Source organism: Molothrus ater, chromosome 1, assembly GCF_012460135.2.
Source record: "Molothrus ater isolate BHLD 08-10-18 breed brown headed cowbird chromosome 1, BPBGC_Mater_1.1, whole genome shotgun sequence".
Classification (NCBI taxonomy): domain Eukaryota; kingdom Metazoa; phylum Chordata; class Aves; order Passeriformes; family Icteridae; genus Molothrus; species Molothrus ater.
Genome location: NC_050478.2, coordinates 95,166,531 through 95,186,622, shown reverse-complemented (window position 1 = coordinate 95,186,622; position 20,092 = coordinate 95,166,531). Strand labels below are relative to the sequence as shown.

General features: G+C 36.8%; 1 protein-coding gene across 1 annotated transcript; it reads left to right on the top strand.

Annotated features, from left to right (window-relative positions):
• Window positions 1-18,852, top strand: C1H18orf63 (chromosome 1 C18orf63 homolog). Its single transcript, XM_054516532.1, has 15 exons — window positions 1-36; window positions 2,121-2,290; window positions 2,951-3,029; window positions 4,450-4,506; window positions 5,823-5,934; window positions 6,496-6,537; window positions 7,495-7,571; window positions 8,936-9,045; window positions 9,683-9,779; window positions 9,877-9,962; window positions 10,523-10,706; window positions 12,116-13,192; window positions 14,188-14,304; window positions 15,838-15,925; window positions 18,765-18,852. The coding sequence occupies exons 2-14, from the start codon at window positions 2,157-2,159 to the stop codon at window positions 15,892-15,894; spliced, it is 2,229 nt and encodes a 742-aa protein (XP_054372507.1). The 5' UTR covers window positions 1-36; window positions 2,121-2,156; the 3' UTR covers window positions 15,895-15,925; window positions 18,765-18,852.
• The last annotated feature ends 1,240 nt before the right edge of the window (window positions 18,853-20,092 follow it).

Sequence of the window (20,092 nt, the reverse complement as noted above, 5' to 3'; positions counted from 1 at the left end):
AATCCAGCATCCTGTTTCCCTGCAGTTTCGGCCGAGGTAAAATATGTTTCCTTTACTCTGGTCTCAGATGTGTCCGATGGCTTTGTCTATATTTCATGCCCCACATCCCCATGTCACATCCATGCACAACTTGGCTGCCTCAGCAGCAATAGCCCCATGGACGCACTCAGGCGTGATTATAGGCTGGATTTGTCGGGGGATTTTTTTTTGTAGCATAAGACTTCCCCAGTGTGACCTGTCACCCTTCCTGAGAGCTGGTGCTTAACTTCTGCACCCTGAGCCTGAGTGCAGGACAGCTTTGTATTTCATGGATTGTCACCACCATCTTCAGATCCTGCCTCAACTTTCAGTCAGCCTGACAGTAAGAGTAGCTACTCTCCCTCAGATTGGTGTTCTTCCCAGCTTTGATAAGGAGGTTCTTCATTCCGACTCCAGGTTGTTACTGAAAATTGCAAACAGTGCTGCCGAGCTCTGGGATTTCGTTGCCTGTTCAGACAGAAGAGACAGGGATAGCCGTTCCCTGACTGATGCTCCCTTCAGCTTAGCAGGAGCTCAGGTTTCAAGTTTACGTGCTGTGATTATTGGCACGTAAAGGTCCCATTTCTCCCACACACGTAAAGTCCCCTCGAATCGAGGGCGGTTGTGCTCATTTCCCATGATTTATAACCAGTAGCTCTTTCTTAACTGGCAGCTCTGTGTTCACTGCTGCTTTTCTCTTTATCCTCTCCCCTGAAGGGAGAAGCCTTTTGCAAGCACTCTGTCCCATTAGCTTTTAAGATGTCTGAGATTTAACCTAGGCTTAATACAGCAAATTGTTCCCACGGGGGAGTTATCCTCAAGCAGCAAGCAGGGCACTGGAACATTGCAGCATGTTTTACAACATCTCTGCCACAAAAATCCCCAATAAACATTATGAAAGCCTCGGACTCAGGCTTTCTTTTCCATGGTTGCAAAAAGACAAGATTTTTTTCTCTCTCTTTTTTTATTTTTTTTTTAATTGAACTTTCCCTTGAGCTGTACCTTTTGGAATTCTCTGATGAAGTGATAGTCTTGGCTGGCATTTTAAAAAAACCCTGCTTTTCGTGACTGCTGAAAAACATTGAAATGTGTTTTCCTTTAAAGGTAAGAAATAAGAAAGCATTATTTTCTTTTAAATGACAGTTATAAAACACTCACCTTGTGATTTTTCTTGGATATGACGGAGGTTAATCTGTTTAAAGTGTTACACTGTAAAGAAAACAAAGGAAAATCAGAACAGCAAAGTTATCTTTGACATTGTTCCTCAAAATATGATTCCAGTTCATAATTGTTTTATCAGAATTTACAAAATTGCTTTTCAGATGAATACCTGGTGAGTTCACAAAATTTAGGATCAAAATATTTATTGTTGTCCTCACTGTGCCAGTGAGACCATTTCCTAAAATTGTTTTAGGGTTTGGAGAAGGGGGAAATATAAATATACTATAAATAGCTTTTAATATAAAAAACAGCTTTTTCTGGTGTGCAGTGTTTGTTCCTGGCTTTCTAACTACCTGTCTTTCTTTGAAAGACTTTGATTGAAAAAGGTGATACAGTTAAAGGGTGTATTTTTCTTCAAGTAATGAAATGTTAGATTTTTTTTTGTCATGAATATTCTACCTCATTACACTGAGCCCGGCCTGTGCTGCAGGGCAAAGGAGTACACCACAGGCACTCAACAAGATGGGTAATATGAATTAATGTTGTTCCTATTCACATGTAATTTGTTAGAACTGCATCAAAGAATCATAGTCTTAGTCTGAAATTCTGATTCTTTGGGTTCTTTTCGGTGGTTTTTAGGAAGTTCCAAAAATGACAGAGTTCCATTGCATGTCCTCAGCTAATATGGAAAGGATCATACATGTACTCTGTATTCTTTTGTCCTTTTATTACTTTGAATATTTTGACTCTTGCAAATAATTATTTTTTCAAGTATAATGCCTTATATATACAAAAAGGATATTCAGCTGTTTTAGTTGACCAATTTATATTTTCTCTATATTCTTAATCAAAAGAGAATTGATTACTCATTTATCTAATAACATATAAAGTTCTGTAAACAAACACCTGCCTTACAAAAATTTTTTTTTTTTTTTTTTAAGACCCAGGTGCTGCTTGGGGGCAATCAGCAACATACCATGAATAGCACCAGACACCAGCCTCTGTTCTTTGTCAGTCTGCCTGAGCTGCAAAAACTCTGTGCTGCTACAGTAACACTGAGTTCTCAGATACCAGAAACTGAGACAAGGAGTACACAGATAAAGACTTGCAGGTAAAGAGTTTTGAGGGCTATTTTTTCCAGAAGCTCCTAGTGGTTGTTATTCAAATATTTTATTAGCGGTGCTAGAATTTACTGTAATAAAATCAGCAAAATTCTTATCACTGGCAAACAGTACAATTTTGTACTGGAAAAAAAATAGCTTTTTTTTTTTTTTTTTCTTGGGCAGGGGACTTGCTTTCTATTGGGGAACAAAACCAAAATTTCTATTATGTTTTAAATTTCACAGGCTAAAACTAAAGAATACGCATACTTCAAATTAATAAATGGTTAAAATGAATCTGTGTTTACCTGCAAAGCTGGGATGCTTCATGTAGTTGTGACTAAGTGAAAAGACTATTTGGAAAGCTGATGTAAGGCTCCTTAGCATTCACCAAGCATTATGTTATTCCCTTTAAAAGAAAAGGGGAGAAATGAGAAATTCTGCCAAAAGGAACACTTTAGGAGAGCTCCATTTGTGTGCCAAAGCCCTTTAATCTTTGTCTTAGACCATTGTGGGTCATCTAGAGCAAGTAACTTGGACTAATCCAATTTATTGTACTAAACCAATGGAAACTGATTAAAAGTAGAATGTATTTTGTTTACAAGAGGTAAGGAAAATAAATTTAAGCAGAGAAAATAATATTTTTAATTTCTTTCTCACCTCTTTCATAGACAATTATTATTCCTGTACCAAGAGATCCTTTCTGCACCTGTTATGGGGACACTGAATCAAATTTCAGTTGTGATGGCGGTCAGTATCACTGTGTAAATAAGTATCTGTAGTTACAGACTGCTCTGCAGGTGAGCAGAGTGCACATCACTCAAAAGAGAGAAGTAGCACTATGTTTTATTGAGGTAAAATAATAATTTGACAGAGTTTGATGGGTGTGGTGGAATTTAGCAAAGTTTTAACAGTGTTCTGACAAGGTTCAGGAAGTTTGATGCCAAGGTTTACCTTAATAATGACACATGGAGGAGCCATGAAAAGGGAAAACTGAGTTAGAATGACTCATAGAGAGACCGGAGGTGCAAAGGGTGAAGAGGGCCCTCGTGTGGAGACATGAGGTTCAGAGTGGATCCCTTTTTGGAATTCCTTTTTGGAGCCTATGTGTGGCTGTACCCAATCTTTGTCTCAGAGTTGGTCAGCAGTTCATGCCTAATGGGATTATCCCTACAATGTTTATAGTATCTGAGTATCTGCATGGATTAGTAATTCTTCATAGCATGAATTCAGCATGCTTTCAGTCACTTACTGCAGGGTCGCAGGTAAGGGGTCTCTTGACCTTTTGTAAGGAAGGTTCTTTTAATTTCCAGTATGGAATCTCTAAACTTGAGAGGAGTCCCTGCTCAAACCTGCCATGCAGGCCAGCTGTCGTACAGTCTGGCATTCAGGAAGTGCTCAGATTGAGCCTATCCTGATTTTAATATTTAAAGAGTGAAGTAATTGGATCCTAATCAATAGTATAGGTGAGACAGGTGTCTCTGATTTAGTGCTGATAGCTCTCTCTGTACTTTGGCTATCTTGTACTTTCGGGTTTCGAAAACACCTTTTGAAATATTTTTCAAGACACCTTCACTCCCCTGTAGATGAGCCAGGGACTATCCAGCTTGCAAGTTCATCCCAAGGATGTGAGCTTGTTGCTTCTTGGTCAGTCAGCACCAAAGTATGGCTAGGGGTCAATTGTATTTGTCACACATGCATGTTATGTTTCTCTAAGAAGTGTTTTGTTTGAGGATCAAGGATAAGTAAAAATATTTCATTTAAAACAGACTTCTTTCTTTGTTCATTAGTGGTGTAGGACAGCTTAAGTCCTTTCTTTTTTTGATGAAATGGCCTTTTCAGATGGCAAACCAGTCTGTGGGATGAAATGGACTCAATTGGTAAGGTACTACCCAGTTCACATGGAGAGAAGCAGGTGCAGAGTTCTGCAGCTTTGTTTTGGGCAGTCTTTGGCTCACCTGTCTTGCTTATGACTGTATCTTTAGCTAGAAATGAGATGACATTATGACAAATGCCTGAGCTTATTTTAGTTTTCTCCTTTAAAACACAGGATAAAGTGTTTGCTAACTATTCCCTTGCATGATTTTCAAAGGCAAAGTCACTGTTGTACCAGAATTTAAATTATGCTTAATGCCAAACCCTTGATTTATTTTTTTATTGTTACTTCTAGCTACCATTTTACGAATCAGGAATATGTCAAGCCTATGCAGAGAGACACGGAGCTACTGTAAGTGCTGAAATATGACACAGTTCTCTAGGCTGTTACACTTGTCTGCAATTGCTGTTGCCAGAGATGAGTATTTTTCATGGGCCCTGCAGTTTGCACTACAGAGGCCCAGTTTCAGGGTTACCAAGACAAAATGTGTCCTATGAATGGGGGCATGGTAAATATACTTTATCAGACTGAATGGCTTTTAGAAGTTTGTGAGCAATACCTCTAGATTTCTCTGCTGCAGTGGCATCCTGCTCCTGCTCAGAGGCATTGGGGACTGACCTCGAGACAATCTTTGGGCCACAGACCTGCATCTCTCCTGCTGGTGTCATGCCCTTCATCCAGTGGGAATGTTCAGGCAGCTGAACTGTCTCCCCACTCACCTTTGGGTTTACCCAGCCTGCACAGGACAGTCTCAGAGAAACAAAACAAAAGCATAGAGAAGAAATGGAACCCCTGAGCTTAACAGCCTATATATTTTTAGACCATTATGCATATTATTTACAATCTTTTAGTATGCAACATCTATGGGGTTTATGAATGTACGTGTGGATGCACTAAAATTGGTGAGTCAGAAGACTGATTGTAATCAAAGCCAGTAGCTCTCATAATTCATTTGTACAACCAGCTGGGTGTATCTTCATTTGTTCCAAGAAGTGCAAATGCATATGCAGATTAGATAAGATACACACTGTTCAAATATGCTTACCTTACAGAACTGCTTTATGTTGATATGTGCAGGTGATCTGTCATTGTTAGGTTTCTCAACACCAAGCAGTTCCTTGCAGGAGTCTTTAGAAACATCCCTCTGGAGGTGTATTACTTAACTCTTTTTAGCCTGCTGTAGTTAGTTTCTTGCCTAATGCTGATGGTCAAGAGAAAGCTCTTCAGGACAGGCAGGGAAGTTGAGCTGTTGGGTGAGCAAAGCTGCATTTATCTACTGTGATTGCCAGAAAATGTCCTGGTCTTGACTCTGACAGCAGAGCTAATGTCAGCTTTGGATGTTGTGCCTATTGCCTGGAGGGAGTTGCATATCTAGTGAAGTACTCCAGAGGGTTCAATTAATCTTTTCCCCAGGTCTATTATCAGCCCTGTGAAAGCATTCTAGGAACTGTTGTGCACCTCACGTTAATGGCGCATGAAATCCAATACATCAAATACTGTGCTACCTTCCTCTTGAAGCAAAGCAGATGAAAGCTAAGCATGTGTGGCACTTACTAGGATTTGGCTCCAAGATGAAGTAGCAGTTTATTTGCTTAAATTTTAACGGAGGCCTTTAAAAAATTTGTTAAATTATTAAAAATGTTTCTTTTTGTCACTGTTGTTATTAGCTGGAAGCGCCGCAAACAGTTACTCCAGCCCTTCTCCAAACCTGTCTCTCCTACACACTTACAGCCAGGCTTGCACCCAGATGGAACAAGGCTGGTCATCTCTTGGTGCAAGGTATTTGATTCACTTGGGTCAGGGATTGAGTGTTTAGTTTTTGGTTCTTTATTGTAGCATTTATTTTCCATCATTTAAATTCCATAATTATTTCATTCATTATAATAAATTGTTTCATTCCTTTATCCTATTACCTTTTTTCTTTATTTGCACTTTTATTGTTTTTTTTATCCAAGTTGAATGACACAAGTTAATGTTCTGAATGGACATTCCATTCACCTTTTCATTTCCTTCCTTATCTTTGTAATAGATCAAATAATTATGTCAACTGAATGCAGTGTACCAGATGAAACCAAATATTGTTGGAAGCAGAGGGTTAGGAGGAAAAAGTGATGTATAGATTGCTGCCCACTAATATACCTTTACATATCTCTCTTTCTTATAGATGTTAATGAATCAGTGAAAAGTTAATTGACATAGGGGATTTTATCTCCTTAAAAGGAACACACTTTCAGCATTTGTGATAGACATAAATAAACTGTGTGATTTCTCCTTTTTTTTCACATAAAGACTTCAGACATATGGTTTAGAAAATAATATCTGTCTATTCTATTTATTAAGGGAAAGACTTTTTGTCTCATTCAGGAAGGCAAAATGCTGTTGGTAAGTACAATATTCTGTTAATGGTAAAGTTGAGAGAGCAAGGTAAAGTTAAGCACTTTCCTACTGCCACAATCTTGGTATTACCAGCACAGGGTCTTTGGTTTTCATTCTGAAATAACTTCTGTCAAAACACTCTTGGTGGCAGGTAATGTTCTGTCTGTAATAGTTGTCAGCTCAACTGAACCTTTGAAAAATTACTCACAAAGATAATTTTCATAGTATTAATCTACAGCCATAGACTGACATTTGTCATTTCAATGTTATAATTATTGCAGTTAAATATTGCACTTGCCTTAAATTAGGAGTCTTGCAAGTGGTATGAAAGTTCCATAATAATAGATAGGAAAATGGGGTATGGTGACTGTCCAGTATGTACTGTTTACTGCTCACAAAAATGAAATCACAAAGCATGCTGGTTAGCTATTGCAAAAATTAAAAAGTAGTACTTTTATTCCAGTATAAAAGTTAAAAATTACATTTGGTGATATTGGAGCCTAAGTTAGTAGCAGGGATATGTGTTGAAAAACTTGTAGCTGAGTGAAAGTTCTAGAGGTGTGTCTGTAAATGCTTGCCTTGCTCATTTAATCTTTGCTATTGACAGCTCCTGGATGGAAAATACTGTGCTGAATGACTCAGTGCAGCAAATGGTCATATGAACTACATTTGCTTTGGAAATGGGTGTTTGTTTGTCAAGGTTATGAGGATCAAGCACACAGTTGCACAGCCAGACTTGAGTTTCTGAGTTACTGTATGACACTAATTCATTATTATTTTTATTTTTCACACTTGAAATGCAACTAATTCAATTTCTGTGCTGAGAAAGTCTAGCCTTTTGATTTTCAAACACAGCATTTTGACTAACAATTATCTTAAATAAATATTTGGGTTAACTTTCTGCTTAAGAGATGAGCTGTAATTCAAAACAGGCATTTTGCTTTTTTTTTTTTTTTAATTTAGTTATGGACCTCAATGTGTCAGAAAGACAGCTTTGCATCAGTGTGGAGCCTTGCTCAATTCGGCTGCCACCCCCCGAGGTATAAGCCAGTTATATTTTCTATGACTGTGTTTGTTTTATTAATCTTAATCTTCTTTTCTGTTAGGTGTCTTCCAGTTAGCATGATGGGGGTAGAAGTGCTTATTTCTGATTGCATTGAGACATTAACCATATTCATTGACTATCTACACAGTATAACAGTCAATATAACATCCATATTGTATCTGTATTGATGCATTCTAGCAAGCATTGTAAAACAGATTCAAGGCTAGGAGAGCTTTCAAAAAAGCTAACAGAATATAGCAGTGAAGTGTCTTTGTGACTCTAGATTTCCTTCTAGCAGTGTTTTCTAGAAAGCTTTCAGTCACACTGTAGTACACAGACACTTTTGAGTAACAGCAGAGCAACTGCAGGTGAGTTGTCAGCACCATGTTCAAGGTCCCTTTATATGGTTATTATGGAATCTGCTTAATTTCTATGCAGCTTCCAAAATTTTGGAGCAGCCAGGACTATGCTGCTTGTAAGTTTAATTTATACATTGTTCAAGAAATCATGGTTGAGGTCGAAAACTTGTTATCCTTTTTGACAGCCATGCCACCTGTGGTGAGTATATCCATACGTGCATGGCGTATTTGTCAGGCTTGCTTTTTTTTTCTAAAATAAATATTTCTGATCCAAGCTCTTTTTTTGTTGAAATAGAAGAATATAGTTTCTTCTGCGACTGGCTTGAAACATCATAAATATTAAAGCTATCTCTAAGAAGCCAGTTCCCAAATTATATAGACCAGTGATGGAAAAGATCATGATATGTCTTTATTACCAGTTTGATCCTTTCAATACTTTTGTAAAACAGAAATGGCCAGATTCTCTTCTCAGTGAATAAATGCAAACCCTCATAGATAATAGAAAGATAAAATATTTCTGAAATTTTTTTGATTGTTCCATGACAGTCAAATTCTGACATTGTGAAAAAGTGCGGTGTTTTTTGACTTCTCAGAGGATGAAACTGCATGTCCCATTAATTCTGTTCCTTGGACACTTGCACATGTTTAGGCAAAGTGACGCACACTTTGCTATTACTAGAATGTCAAGCATAAGTATCTGATTTGAACTTTTTAAAAACATGCATTGAAGCTTGCAATAAACATACAATAAAGTTTAAATCTCTTTGATTTTAATAAACTTTAAACCTTTTACTTGCATGGTTTGTAGTAGTGTAGGCTCTAAAATAAGATAGCATGCAATTTGATGATGGGAATGCCTTCTGAAATAATCAACCTGTGAGAGCTGATGAATAATAATATATCAAGTTTCAGTGTATCGTGATACACAACTATTTTTGAAAATTTTAAATTTGTACTGCTGTAGAATTATTTGCAAATAAACTCTCTTTTCTGTTTTAAGCTGGGAGATTTTGATATTTCAGCAAACATCGTAAAGGTGTTTGACAGCAATGAAAACACAGTTATTCAGCAACATTCCATATTAAGTAACTGGTGCTATGTTTTGCCAAGGTAGGAATCTGTTGACATTTCAGCAGAAATAAACATTTCTCAGAATGTTTGCCCTACAAATTGTGAATTTGATGCTAGTGATAAGAACACTTCTGTTTTACAGTCTGTTTTAAAGTCAGGAATTTGTTGCTTTTATTATCTCATTCTTATGGAAAATAAGAAAAATTAATCAACAAATCATAAATTACACAGTTAAATACTATTTTAATTTTACTAATCTTTGGCTGCTTTTATGGTAAGCAAGAGCATCATTTTTTCTGAAATACAATTTTAGCAGAAAGTCAATTTAAAGAAAAAGTGTTTCCATCTTTGCAATGAACTACCTCTATTTTTACCTAAGATTTCTCATCATTAAATAAAAGAGAAGTAATGATGATATTTGCTTTTGTTCTGCATTCACTGCTAGCGAATGTTGAAGAGAAATGTCACTTGTAATTGTCACTTTATTCTTTACCATACTTCAGGAAATATTGCTTTTGTTATGTCATAAACTTATGAGCTAAAGGTATTAGTCCTCAAAACATAATCTCTAAGTACTTTGCCAAAAATAAGATTTTTTTCTCCCCAAAAGGCCAGTATATTTTAAACTGGATTTTATGACACCCTTTCTAAGCATCCCTTCTTTACCTGTGCACAGCATGAAAATGGGTCAGATCATAAACATCAGCCACATAATTCCTCCAGAATCTCCTTTCCGTTCGTATAAGGATTTTCAGATGCACTGGAAGAGTCTGGTAAGAAACACACACACTGCTTTCATTTTTCCCTCCCTTTTTTGTTTGCCTATTGAGTTTGTCCTTGTAATACCTGTTTTTATTTGGTTTATCTAAGTATGGATATATTCTTCCTGAGGATCTTGAAGAGACAAAAACATACTTGAGTGTTTACTTCAAACCAATAGGGGAAAGGTTCTTCACGTATCCTTTCAGAATGTATTTGTCACATTTCCTCTCCTACACTTCTAGCAAAGCTCTGCTTTTCATTTTTGAGTGTGCCACATTTCCTTCTTTCATAATTTCACAGTAGTCAGTAGAGAAGTGTTTTAATAGACAAATTGAAACAAAATATCTCTGTCCCAGTATTGAATAATAGGAAGTCAAATAGAACAATTTGCTTCATGGCTTCCATAAATGTGATAATGCCACTTTAAATGTGATGTAAAAGGATGTGGTGTAAAAGAAAGTCAAATTGTGTAAAAATGTGACCAACAAAAATTGCTTTTAAAGATATTTTTCCTGCCAGGAAACACTAGACTAAGGGTTAGTTATATTGAGTAATCTCTGCTGTTATAGGTTAGTGTGGTATAATTGTGCTGGAGTCCTGTAACTTTATAAACGTCAGGCCCATAAGAAATTAAGTGCTTTTCTCGCCATTTTAAAAAACATTTAGGCAAACTCATGTTTTCTTCTCAACAAAGATGATTAATAGTTATAGAAATGTAAAGAAACTTGTTATGTATCCCTGAACGCTTACTCAGGTACCCTTTAAGTTGCATCCGAAGTCAGCCAGTGCAGTATTTCCCCAGAACAGATGCAGAAGGTGTAGTGAACTCTTTTCTTTGTGACATGAAGAGCAATTTTTCACAGCTGTGTGGATTTCCAGTAAAGATGACAAGTAAAGCACTTTATGCTAAAAAAGAACTCTCCAGGGCTTCAGTGCATGTAAGGCTTTCTTTCTAAACGTATTAATGGCACATACTTTTTCATTGTATGAAGTGGTCTTTATCATATTCAGAGCACAGTAAGAGCATATAACTGTGCTTTTCACAACAAACTATCAATCCTGTAACTTTTAATTATTATGTAAGTAAAAGCTACAGTATTTGCCATTGTAAAGTTGTTACTAACATAAATACATTTTAAAAATGGACTTGGTGTTAATTAGTTGCTATCAGTGTTTGCAATTCTGTAGATTTTTTTTTACATTTTGGTATCCAGACCTTTCTCAAATCTCTTCCATAATAATAAAAACAAGAGTAATGACAACAATAGTAACCATAACATTATTACAATTCTTACTGTTACAAGAGCATGTAATGATAGGACAAGGAGAAATGGCTTTAAACTCACAGAGGGTCGATTTAGATTAGATATTAGGAAGAAATTTTTGCAGTGAGGAAGGTGAGGCACTGGAACAGGTTGCCCAAAGATGTGGATTCTCCATCTCTGGAAGTGTTCGAGGCCAGGCTGGATGGGGCTTTGAGCAACCTGGTCTGGTCAAAGTTATCTATGCCCATGAGAGTGGGGCTGGAACTGGATGATCTGTTAGGTCCCTTCCAACCCAAACTACTCATGATTCTATTATTATTATTACTAGCAGTAGTAGTAATATTAAAATTTGTTTAAAAATAAAAAGAGGACTGTGGACATAAGCATTTTAAAACACTCAAGCTGTAAAGTTTACTCCATGTCTGGTGATGGAAAGGAGGCAAGTAATCAAAACTCCTATATAATTTGAGGTTGTGATGAAGGCTAAGGCTCAAATTTCTTTGGTAGTAGTGTGTTAAAAAGAAATGAAGTAATTAATTCTGAACAAATAATAGTGACAGAAGTTGCAGAGGTTCTAAAATACTATAATCCTCTTTCAGAAAGCAGTTTCTGTTTACGTCTCTCCAGTGATCAAAGCTAGAATGGGTCCTCTGTGTCATCTGCAGTTTTTATAGACATCCAAACTGTCTTTTGCTCACAATACAGGTGCTCTTAGAAGTCTTAAGAGATGAGGAGCCCTGTCAGTCAAACCTTCTGCAGAACCCCTCAAAAGGGGTAGACGTTATCCAGCTGGAAAGCACTAAACCAAGATAATTACTGTAATTTAAATCTTTCCTTCTGAGGAATATGATATTCTAGCATAGTTAGTAAACAAAGAATTCGGGGAGGATAAAAAAAACCCTTAATTTATAGTGACAGCTAAATATTGTTTTAAAAGATAGTAATTCTGATCCAAACCACAAAATTGTATTCTTATATATTGTGATGTGTATTAGGTTGATGCCATATAGCAATGCATTAGGTGGCACTATCAGACCGTTAAACCCAGTTTATTCAATTTAGCAGCTCTTGATGTGTTGCAGGAAATAAAACCTACGCATACGAAATTGGACGGTGAGATGGTTTGTGTAGTATCTCTAACGCAGGCTCCTCCAAGAAAACCTACTTGGCCTGGAATTCCTTCATCGTGCAGTACGGAAAACAGCCACTGGATGGAGCGTTTGATCAAAGAGCCAGGAGCACAGAGTTTTTCGAGTAGCAGTGAGAGTCCAGGAGGGGCTAGCATTGAGGCAACAGAGAAATCAATGAGCAATAAGCAAATACCAGGTGCACCAGAGTTACCTTCTGCAAAATCTTTAGGAACACCTGTAAACTCAGCCTTTGAATCCACACTCCCAAAAGTCAGCAAAATTATACCAATTTTCAAAGGAAAGTTGATGCAAATGAATGGAAAGATCACAAATCAAACAGATAGGAAGAAAAAGGAAAGTGCTGAAAGGCATTCACCCATTAAAAGTGTGGGTGTTTTGTCTTCTATGCTGTCTGTGCACAAATCCAGCATAACTCAGGTTTTCAAACACATTCAAAATATACCAGTCAAAACTCCTACTGACAGCAGCATGCTTCAGGTAAAGAACATGAAGACACACACAAAACATGGTGCACCCATATTCCAATGGAAAACCCAGTCTAGTGGACAAATGGCTAATTCTGATTTTTCTGAAAACTCAGCTTCAGGTGGGAGTCCAAGTGAAGTCAATCACAAAAAGACAAATTCTCCATTCTTTCTTAAGAATGTTGGGCCAGTGCTTCAGAAATCAAACACCAGTCCATGTCTGAATACACATGAATCTTCTATTTCAAATGCAAGAAAGGGGAAAAAGTTTCCAAGTCAAAATACTGCTCAATTTCTTGAGAAACAACGCCAGTCAACAGAAGTGCGTTTGCAGATTTGTAAATTAGACAGTGAAATGACAAATTCCAGTTTGTCACTGCAACAAACAAAGAGATCAAATAAAGGAGCTGGGTTAAATATTCATGAATCTGTCTTCAAAGATACAGTGTGCATGGCCAAAAGTGAAGAAAACAAAGCAGCATGCCACTCTAAGGACTGTACTGCTGAGACAACCAGTCACCATTCCAAACCTAACTTTGAACAGGTAGAGTAAAGAGCAGGGCTCATTCTCACTGCTTCTCACAAATTCAAAAACAATGTTAAGCAATAAAGAGCATGACTTTCATCATGTTCTACCATCATTCTCAATATAGTTTTCTAAAATTCTACCATATAACTTAATGTTTTCAGCCACTGCTGCTTTTGTTTCTTCTGAAAGGGAAGATGATTTACTGTGTTTTGTGAAAGAAACACTTCTTTAATTTGAGACTTTTATGATGGGGTAATTAGTTTTCCTTTGTTTTAGACAGTTTATCAAGGTCTGTGTGAGGTTAACATGGTGACCTTTTTTTTTTATATTCAATCTCTCTCCACATGAAACCATATTAATGGAATAATTCCTTTCTCATGGAAGGAATCTCAAACCTCATCAATTGTGTAGTGCTGACAGCAGTTGTGTGTAAGGCATTGTGCTACTAGACAAACATGGAAGTTTTGTAAATACAAGTTTAATTACAGTTTCACAAAAAGCACAAGTTGCAACAGGAAAAAAATCCCACTGGACATGAGGAAAATATCCTCAGTGTGAGAGCAAGTAGTCAGCTACTAGAACAAGTTACAGAGGGAGGTTTTTGGGTTTGTTAGCCTTCCATATTCTCAGAACTTGACTGAATGGGACCCAAAACAAGGTGATCTATCTTTGAAGTTAGCTCTATTTTGGGTAAAAGTTATGATTAGGTGACAGCTAGAGGTACTTCACCACCTTATTTTTCTGTGCTTCTCCCTGCATTTTAATTAAATAAATAGTTTAGCTGATTTTAGTGCAATTTTTATGAGGATGATATTCCATATATTGGGTATATGGATGAAATGTCTTGGGCTTATCACGTTTTTCATCTATACAATGTAATTTGGTGGGTTATCTCAGCTTTGTGTGATGAGGGCACCTTTTGAAAAAGCAGGTAATTTCAAAAGTTAGAGATCTTGTTCAAAATGTTGTGGGGTATTTTTCTAGTGAAGGTATAAACTTTGTACTTTTAGATGTTTACAGGGAACAAGTATCTGACTTGTGAAACACTGACCTCAAAACCGACTTTGCCAGTCAAGGAGAGCAACATGGAAGCATCTGTAAAGAAAAGTTGTGCCAGAAGAAGACAGGTAACCCCCCCTACACACACAGACTCCTTAATCCTGTCCAGAAGGACGTGAATTAAGGGACAGAAAAGATATTTAAACATTTTTAGTATGTTCCAATTAAAATGGGCAGGCTAAGAAATCTTATTGACCTCTCTGGATGAAATTAACCTTAACCAGGATAAAAGTAACAGTAACCATCAGGTATGATACTGTCACTTGAAGAGTTCATTTTAAATGTTTGTGTCCAGCAAAAGATGCTACTGAAATGTTTAATCATGTTACTGTTTCTGAAGCAGATTTTCTCAAAGTCCTATACTGCCTAATATAACTCTGGGCATTCTCACTGGCTCTGTGAGATTTTCATCTCAAGGACCTGAATTTAGCAACATTCTGTAGAAATGACTTTTTGTTTTGTTATGCTTTTAAAGCCAAGTACAAGGCAATTCTGGACATTTTAGCTGTAATTAAAGGAACACAGCCTGTGCTCTCCATGCAGATCAGAAAAGGCCAGTGCAGCAACCCCAGGGGCCTGCTGCAGGAACACACACGCCAGAGCTGGAGCTGCTGCAGGGAAAAGAGGAGTCTGTGTGGGAAGCACCAGCCCAGCTGCTCTGAGCTGGCCCCACACAACTGCAGCTGGGAAAGGCCCTTCCACAGGGCCACAACTGAGTCAGTGCTTACAGGCCCAGCACTGCAGTGCTACAGCAGTAGAATCACTCTCACAAAGAGAAGAAAACCAGCAACTAAAATAGCTGTTTATAGGAATAACAACCCCAGGGGTCTGGGTATTGAGGGGAGACTTTCACCACAGTACAAAATGGAGTCCTTTGCCTGCTGCTGGGAACGACTCAGACACAACAGGGCTTGTGAGCATGGAAAGCCTGTAACTGCTCTGGCAGCACTGTTGGAATGGGGAAGGGGCACTGCCCTGTCCTAGGCAGGAGTCACAAGTGCCCCGTGCATTCCTCACTCTCCAGGCAGGCTCTGAGTAGCACAGGTACCTGTCTGAGCCCTGCAAGATACTTTTGGGAAGTGTCAGGACACAGCAAGTTCTCACTGCCACGCTGCCACTGCTGGACTCAAGAGAGGTGGATGCACAGTTCTCAGGAAATTTCATTGGTGTGTCAGGAATAGGAAAGAGACTTATCTGTTAATTGGCATCGGGATGGACTCTCTGGTGCTCATTAGGCTGATTCTTCCTGTCCCCAGATTAAAATATGATGGTGCTAACTGGGGACACTGGTAAACACATCTCTGAAGAATAAGCCTTTGTCCTTACTGATCATCAGAAATGGTGGCTGGTTTTGAAAGTCATGGTTACCAGCATGTAAAGGGTATTTTCAAAGTAGCTGTGGTCCTAATTATTTAGCCATTGTACTTATAAACATACTTCAAATTATTTATATTGGAAAACAGAAACTTTTATTAATTACTTCTTACTCAACTAAGCATTTCACTCAGAAACAATTTTTTTAGTTGAACTTTTAGCTTAGTATTGCTTCATTTGCTTTATTGGCTTTTGCCCTTTTCTGTTTGTCTTGTTTTTGTAAGCAGAAAGAAGAAGGTTATTCAAAGTTAAAGAGAGCCAAAAGAAGTAAAACTTCTACTTAAGGTGTTCTGGAGCATTGAAAGAAAACTCTGGGTATGTTTATTAGACATTTAAAATAGTTTCTTTTATTAAAATAATATCACTATGTCTGTAATAGTCCCTGAGCTTTTGGATCATGATGATATCAGCTGTCTACAAAAGAATCACTTTACTATAGAAATGGCTTCTAGAGCAAACTGATGAGGTAACTGAGGTAACTAAATTGCAAAGAACGCTAGCAAATTGTGCTTTTTTTTGTGAAACGAACAATGTTAAAAAAGGCATTTTGTATTTACTAAAACTTAGAATTTGACATAAATTTGTGCCTTCAGTGGCTCATTTTTCTCTCGGACTAAAATAAGCCTGGTTTTTGGGCTTCAAAGTTTCCCTTGAATCTGATCGAAGTTAAAACCAAAAACTATTAAAGTGGAGCTGTGTATATTATTTGATATCATTACAAGAAATGTGGCTAAATGTTCTTGTGTTGCCGAGATCTAATCACAGGACAAAATTGTCTGTCATAAAAAGGGAATAAATTTAGTTTTGTGACAAGATATTTCAACCCACATTGTGGGTGGTTGTCAGTAATAGTCTTGCAGGATAAAACAAGCTTGTCCTTTGAGCATTCCTTTGAATATCAAGAATACAGCATTAGGACATAGTAAAAGAAGCTCACCAGGTTTAAGGACTGAATGCCTATCACAAGTTATCAGTAGTAAAAGGTACAGGAAAGAACAGCCAATACAGTTAACTGTTTCAGAGATAAATGGAAGTATATTGATTCAGATTAAAATATTGACGGAAGCAAGATGGTCACGCAGACAGAACAGCACAAAAAATGTATATTATACAAAGCAAATAGAAAGACAGAGCAATAAAGCTGCAAAATATAAACTGTGCATCTTTTAACCTGTCTTTTAGCTTCAATGGAAGTGATAACAGGTAGACAAATGTGCATTTTGTCTCAGAGATGCACTTCATGTCCTTCATTTCCTTATTGAGATATATTTCCTCTAGTGAACAAATATATCAGTTGTCTGCTTTTCCTAAAGAAAGTCTCTGGTATGGATGGAAGCTTTTCATCTCTGACCTTCACACTTTGGTATTCAGCATATTCCATCCCTGGGTTTAGCATTTAATCTCTCCTGCTTCAAGCCAGGCAGTTCAGGCATGGTCCTTCTTCAGAGGTGATCTGTTCTAGTGATCAGCACAGATATCCACAGCTCCAAAGTCTGTGGCTTTCACTGAGGATTGATGAGCAGAAGTGGTGTATCTGTGAATGGTCAGAACTTTCTTTTACTCTGATACTCTGATTTATTTTTGTTTATGAGTTAAGTGCCACAGCATCAAGTTGATCATGGTAGATAATGCTTAAACCCCTGAGAGAAAACAGTGTTTTCCATACAGTGTTTAAAATATGATTTCCAAGAATCCCACTGGTAAGGGGTCTTCATTGGTGTTGATGATTTAAAAAGAAAACTAGAGCTAAAACAACTTCTGCTGTTGGACTCTTGCCTACAGTTTTGATTCTGAAAAGCTGGGCTCTAAATTCCTACATTATGTATTACTACACATGCATTCAGAGTGCATGTTTTCATTTGAACACTTGGGAATTACTTGGAGTTTTCCAATTTACTGTGTAGCAAGATTTATGTGTGAGAAGTCCTTACACTGGAATTCAGTGATGTAGTCAGCAGGAAGGACTTTGTTCTATAATTCATGAAAAAATCCCCCATTTTTTACAATTATCTTGCAAAAAGGGTTAGTTTTTATGACTCATGTGCCAAGTTGAACAGCCTCTTGACTTGTCCAGGAAATCACAGCATAATCCTAATTTTTTTCTTTGTTTTGTTAGAGTGTGTTAGTAAAGCAATGTGAGAGAAGTATTTAACAATTTAAGAAGCTGAACATTTGATTCTTATACTAACAGTCTCCATGCTTAGTTCTTTGTTAATAAAGGTCACCCTATCATTTTCAAGGCCATAAACTACTGTGAAAGGGAAATTTGTTTTCAAAGACTAATCAGAAGAGCAGAGCTTCCAAAGCACAGCACATACTACTACAGAAAGATGTTTTTAAAGAAGCATTTGCAGCATTACAATTGTTGGTGGAAAAACAGACATATTAAAAATGCCAGCTCTGAAGCTTCCAAGCTTTTTCCACAGATCTTCAAAACTCTCCCTCTTGTTCTGCTCCTGCGTTGCAGTGAGATACTACTGACCTTTGGTTTCAGTTGCCAAATTTCATTTAGCAAATGAGAAGATACAAATTCATCACAGACAATAACAATAACAAGATTTCACCTGAAAGTATTGACTGCTATTATTGTTAGGATGTTGTGTGGATATAATAGTAAGGTAGGAGGTCCACACCATTGGAATTATATAAAAAGTTTTCAACAGCTTTGGGCTGAGATCTATTGGACTGTTTCTTCTAAAAAGTGCATCCCACAAATCAACATTTAGGAATTTATCTTGTAATTTGAAGGCTATTCTACAGAAATTTCCACAAAGCTATCTTTCAAATATTTTCTTCATGTGAAATAGTAGCTAAAATAATATCTTTCCTATGTAGTGAAAATACTTGTTTTCATTAAAAAAAAGATTGTGAAAATGTTCAATCTTTCAATGAGAAAGCAATTTCTTTTATGATGGGGGAAAATATCCTAATCAAATCTAGTAGCAGAAATAACCTTTAGACTGTGTGCATCAGGAGGTTGTTGGTACCTAAGTACCCAAAAAAGAATTGCTATTGTAATGTTTTTTCTGTTATTCTCTCCATTCTCCATTTCTATGGGATTGATTCAGGTTAGTAGTTAATTTATTGCATGGTTGACCATTTATAAATGCTAAAGAATGGTATCTTAAAGATTCCGTCTCTTACTTTCTTGTAGAGCTAAGAATGTGGTTTAGCTGCCTGACCTCAGCCGAAGGTTAAGAAGGTGTGAATAGACTTCTGCAACAGAAGTTGCTTCTTCCAACACTGCAACTGACTGATATTTTGAGGGCTTTAAATTTAAAAAGCCAAGATCTAAGAGAAGGGATAAATATCCTTTGTACATATATGTGCATAATACCACATATTTATGATGGAGAGAATTCTTCCTTGTTCTGTGTAGAAATGCAGACATTTAATTTGAATGCCCTGAACCCAAACTTTGTAAGCAGAATGCAAATATAGATGTGGGAATGCAGCAATATTTTTTTCCTTCATATTAGCCATAGAGTTCTTAGTTGTCTTGTGTCTTCTTCTATGATGTAAACTTTTTCTGTTTTCCTCCATTCAGTTTCCCAAGAGGTCAGTAACATACTTGAGAATCTCTGAACTTTGTGTATTTTGCTGTTCGTCATTGGTAGCTGGAAGAAAATTTGAGGGTTAAATACAGTCAAGTGAATCCATGTATCATCAACTTCTTCAGACAGTTCAGGTTAATAAGCCTCTAATGCATTTGAAAATTTGACTAAATTGTTTAGGTTTTTAATCCCATTTTGTATATCCTGCTACTTGCTTACACAGTTAATCATTCTTCCAAATTATATTGTTGTTTCTAGTTGGGTTTTTAAAGATAAAATATTTAATTCTTTGTTACAGTGTCTGGGACAGTTTGACTCATCAATAAAACATTCCCAAATAAGTTTTCCTTGTCAAGTCAAATGATTGAAAAATAAACAATTTTATTCTTACCGAACTCATTTAAAGGCTGAATTTGGCTCAAGCTTCATTATTTTTTGTTGTATTTCTTGATGACTTTTATTTGAAACTGCTCTGTAAAAGATTTTTTTTTAAGTTTAATTGACAACCCCATTCTTCAGAAGTCCATAGAGACCCTGTAGTTGCCCTTTGAGTAACTTTATTGCTCTAAGTGTGACTTCAGTGACCTACTGAACATGCAGATACCAATATATACACATATATAAGATTGTTGCCTCGTAATCACTGCTGTGAAATGAATATTATTATGTTACCTGGAAAATAAGAATCAAATGCCACACTAGCTCCTAAACTCAAATCTTACAGAACTGTAATTTAACACTTGTTTTTACATACATTTGCAAATCCTTTTTTCTAAAGGACTTGATACAATGGGACTTTATGCCCTTCATGCCCTTCATGAAACTTTTTTTTTTTTTAAGTTTATTTTGTAATAGTTGTATTTCTCTTCATTTTTCCAAGCTGGATTTCATCCTAGTACTGTGACAATATTTGTTTTGTTTTGTTTTG

Bases quoted from the DNA above. Each gene is read 5' to 3' on its own strand.
- C1H18orf63 (XM_054516532.1), top strand. From the start codon at position 2,157: ATGAATAGCACCAGACACCAGCCTCTGTTCTTTGTCAGTCTGCCTGAG. The intron at 4,507-5,822 runs GTAAGTGCTGAA...TGTTGTTATTAG, and splicing joins CAGAGAGACACGGAGCTACT to CTGGAAGCGCCGCAAACAGT. The intron at 9,963-10,522 runs GTATCCTTTCAG...ACGCTTACTCAG, and splicing joins ATAGGGGAAAGGTTCTTCAC to GTACCCTTTAAGTTGCATCC.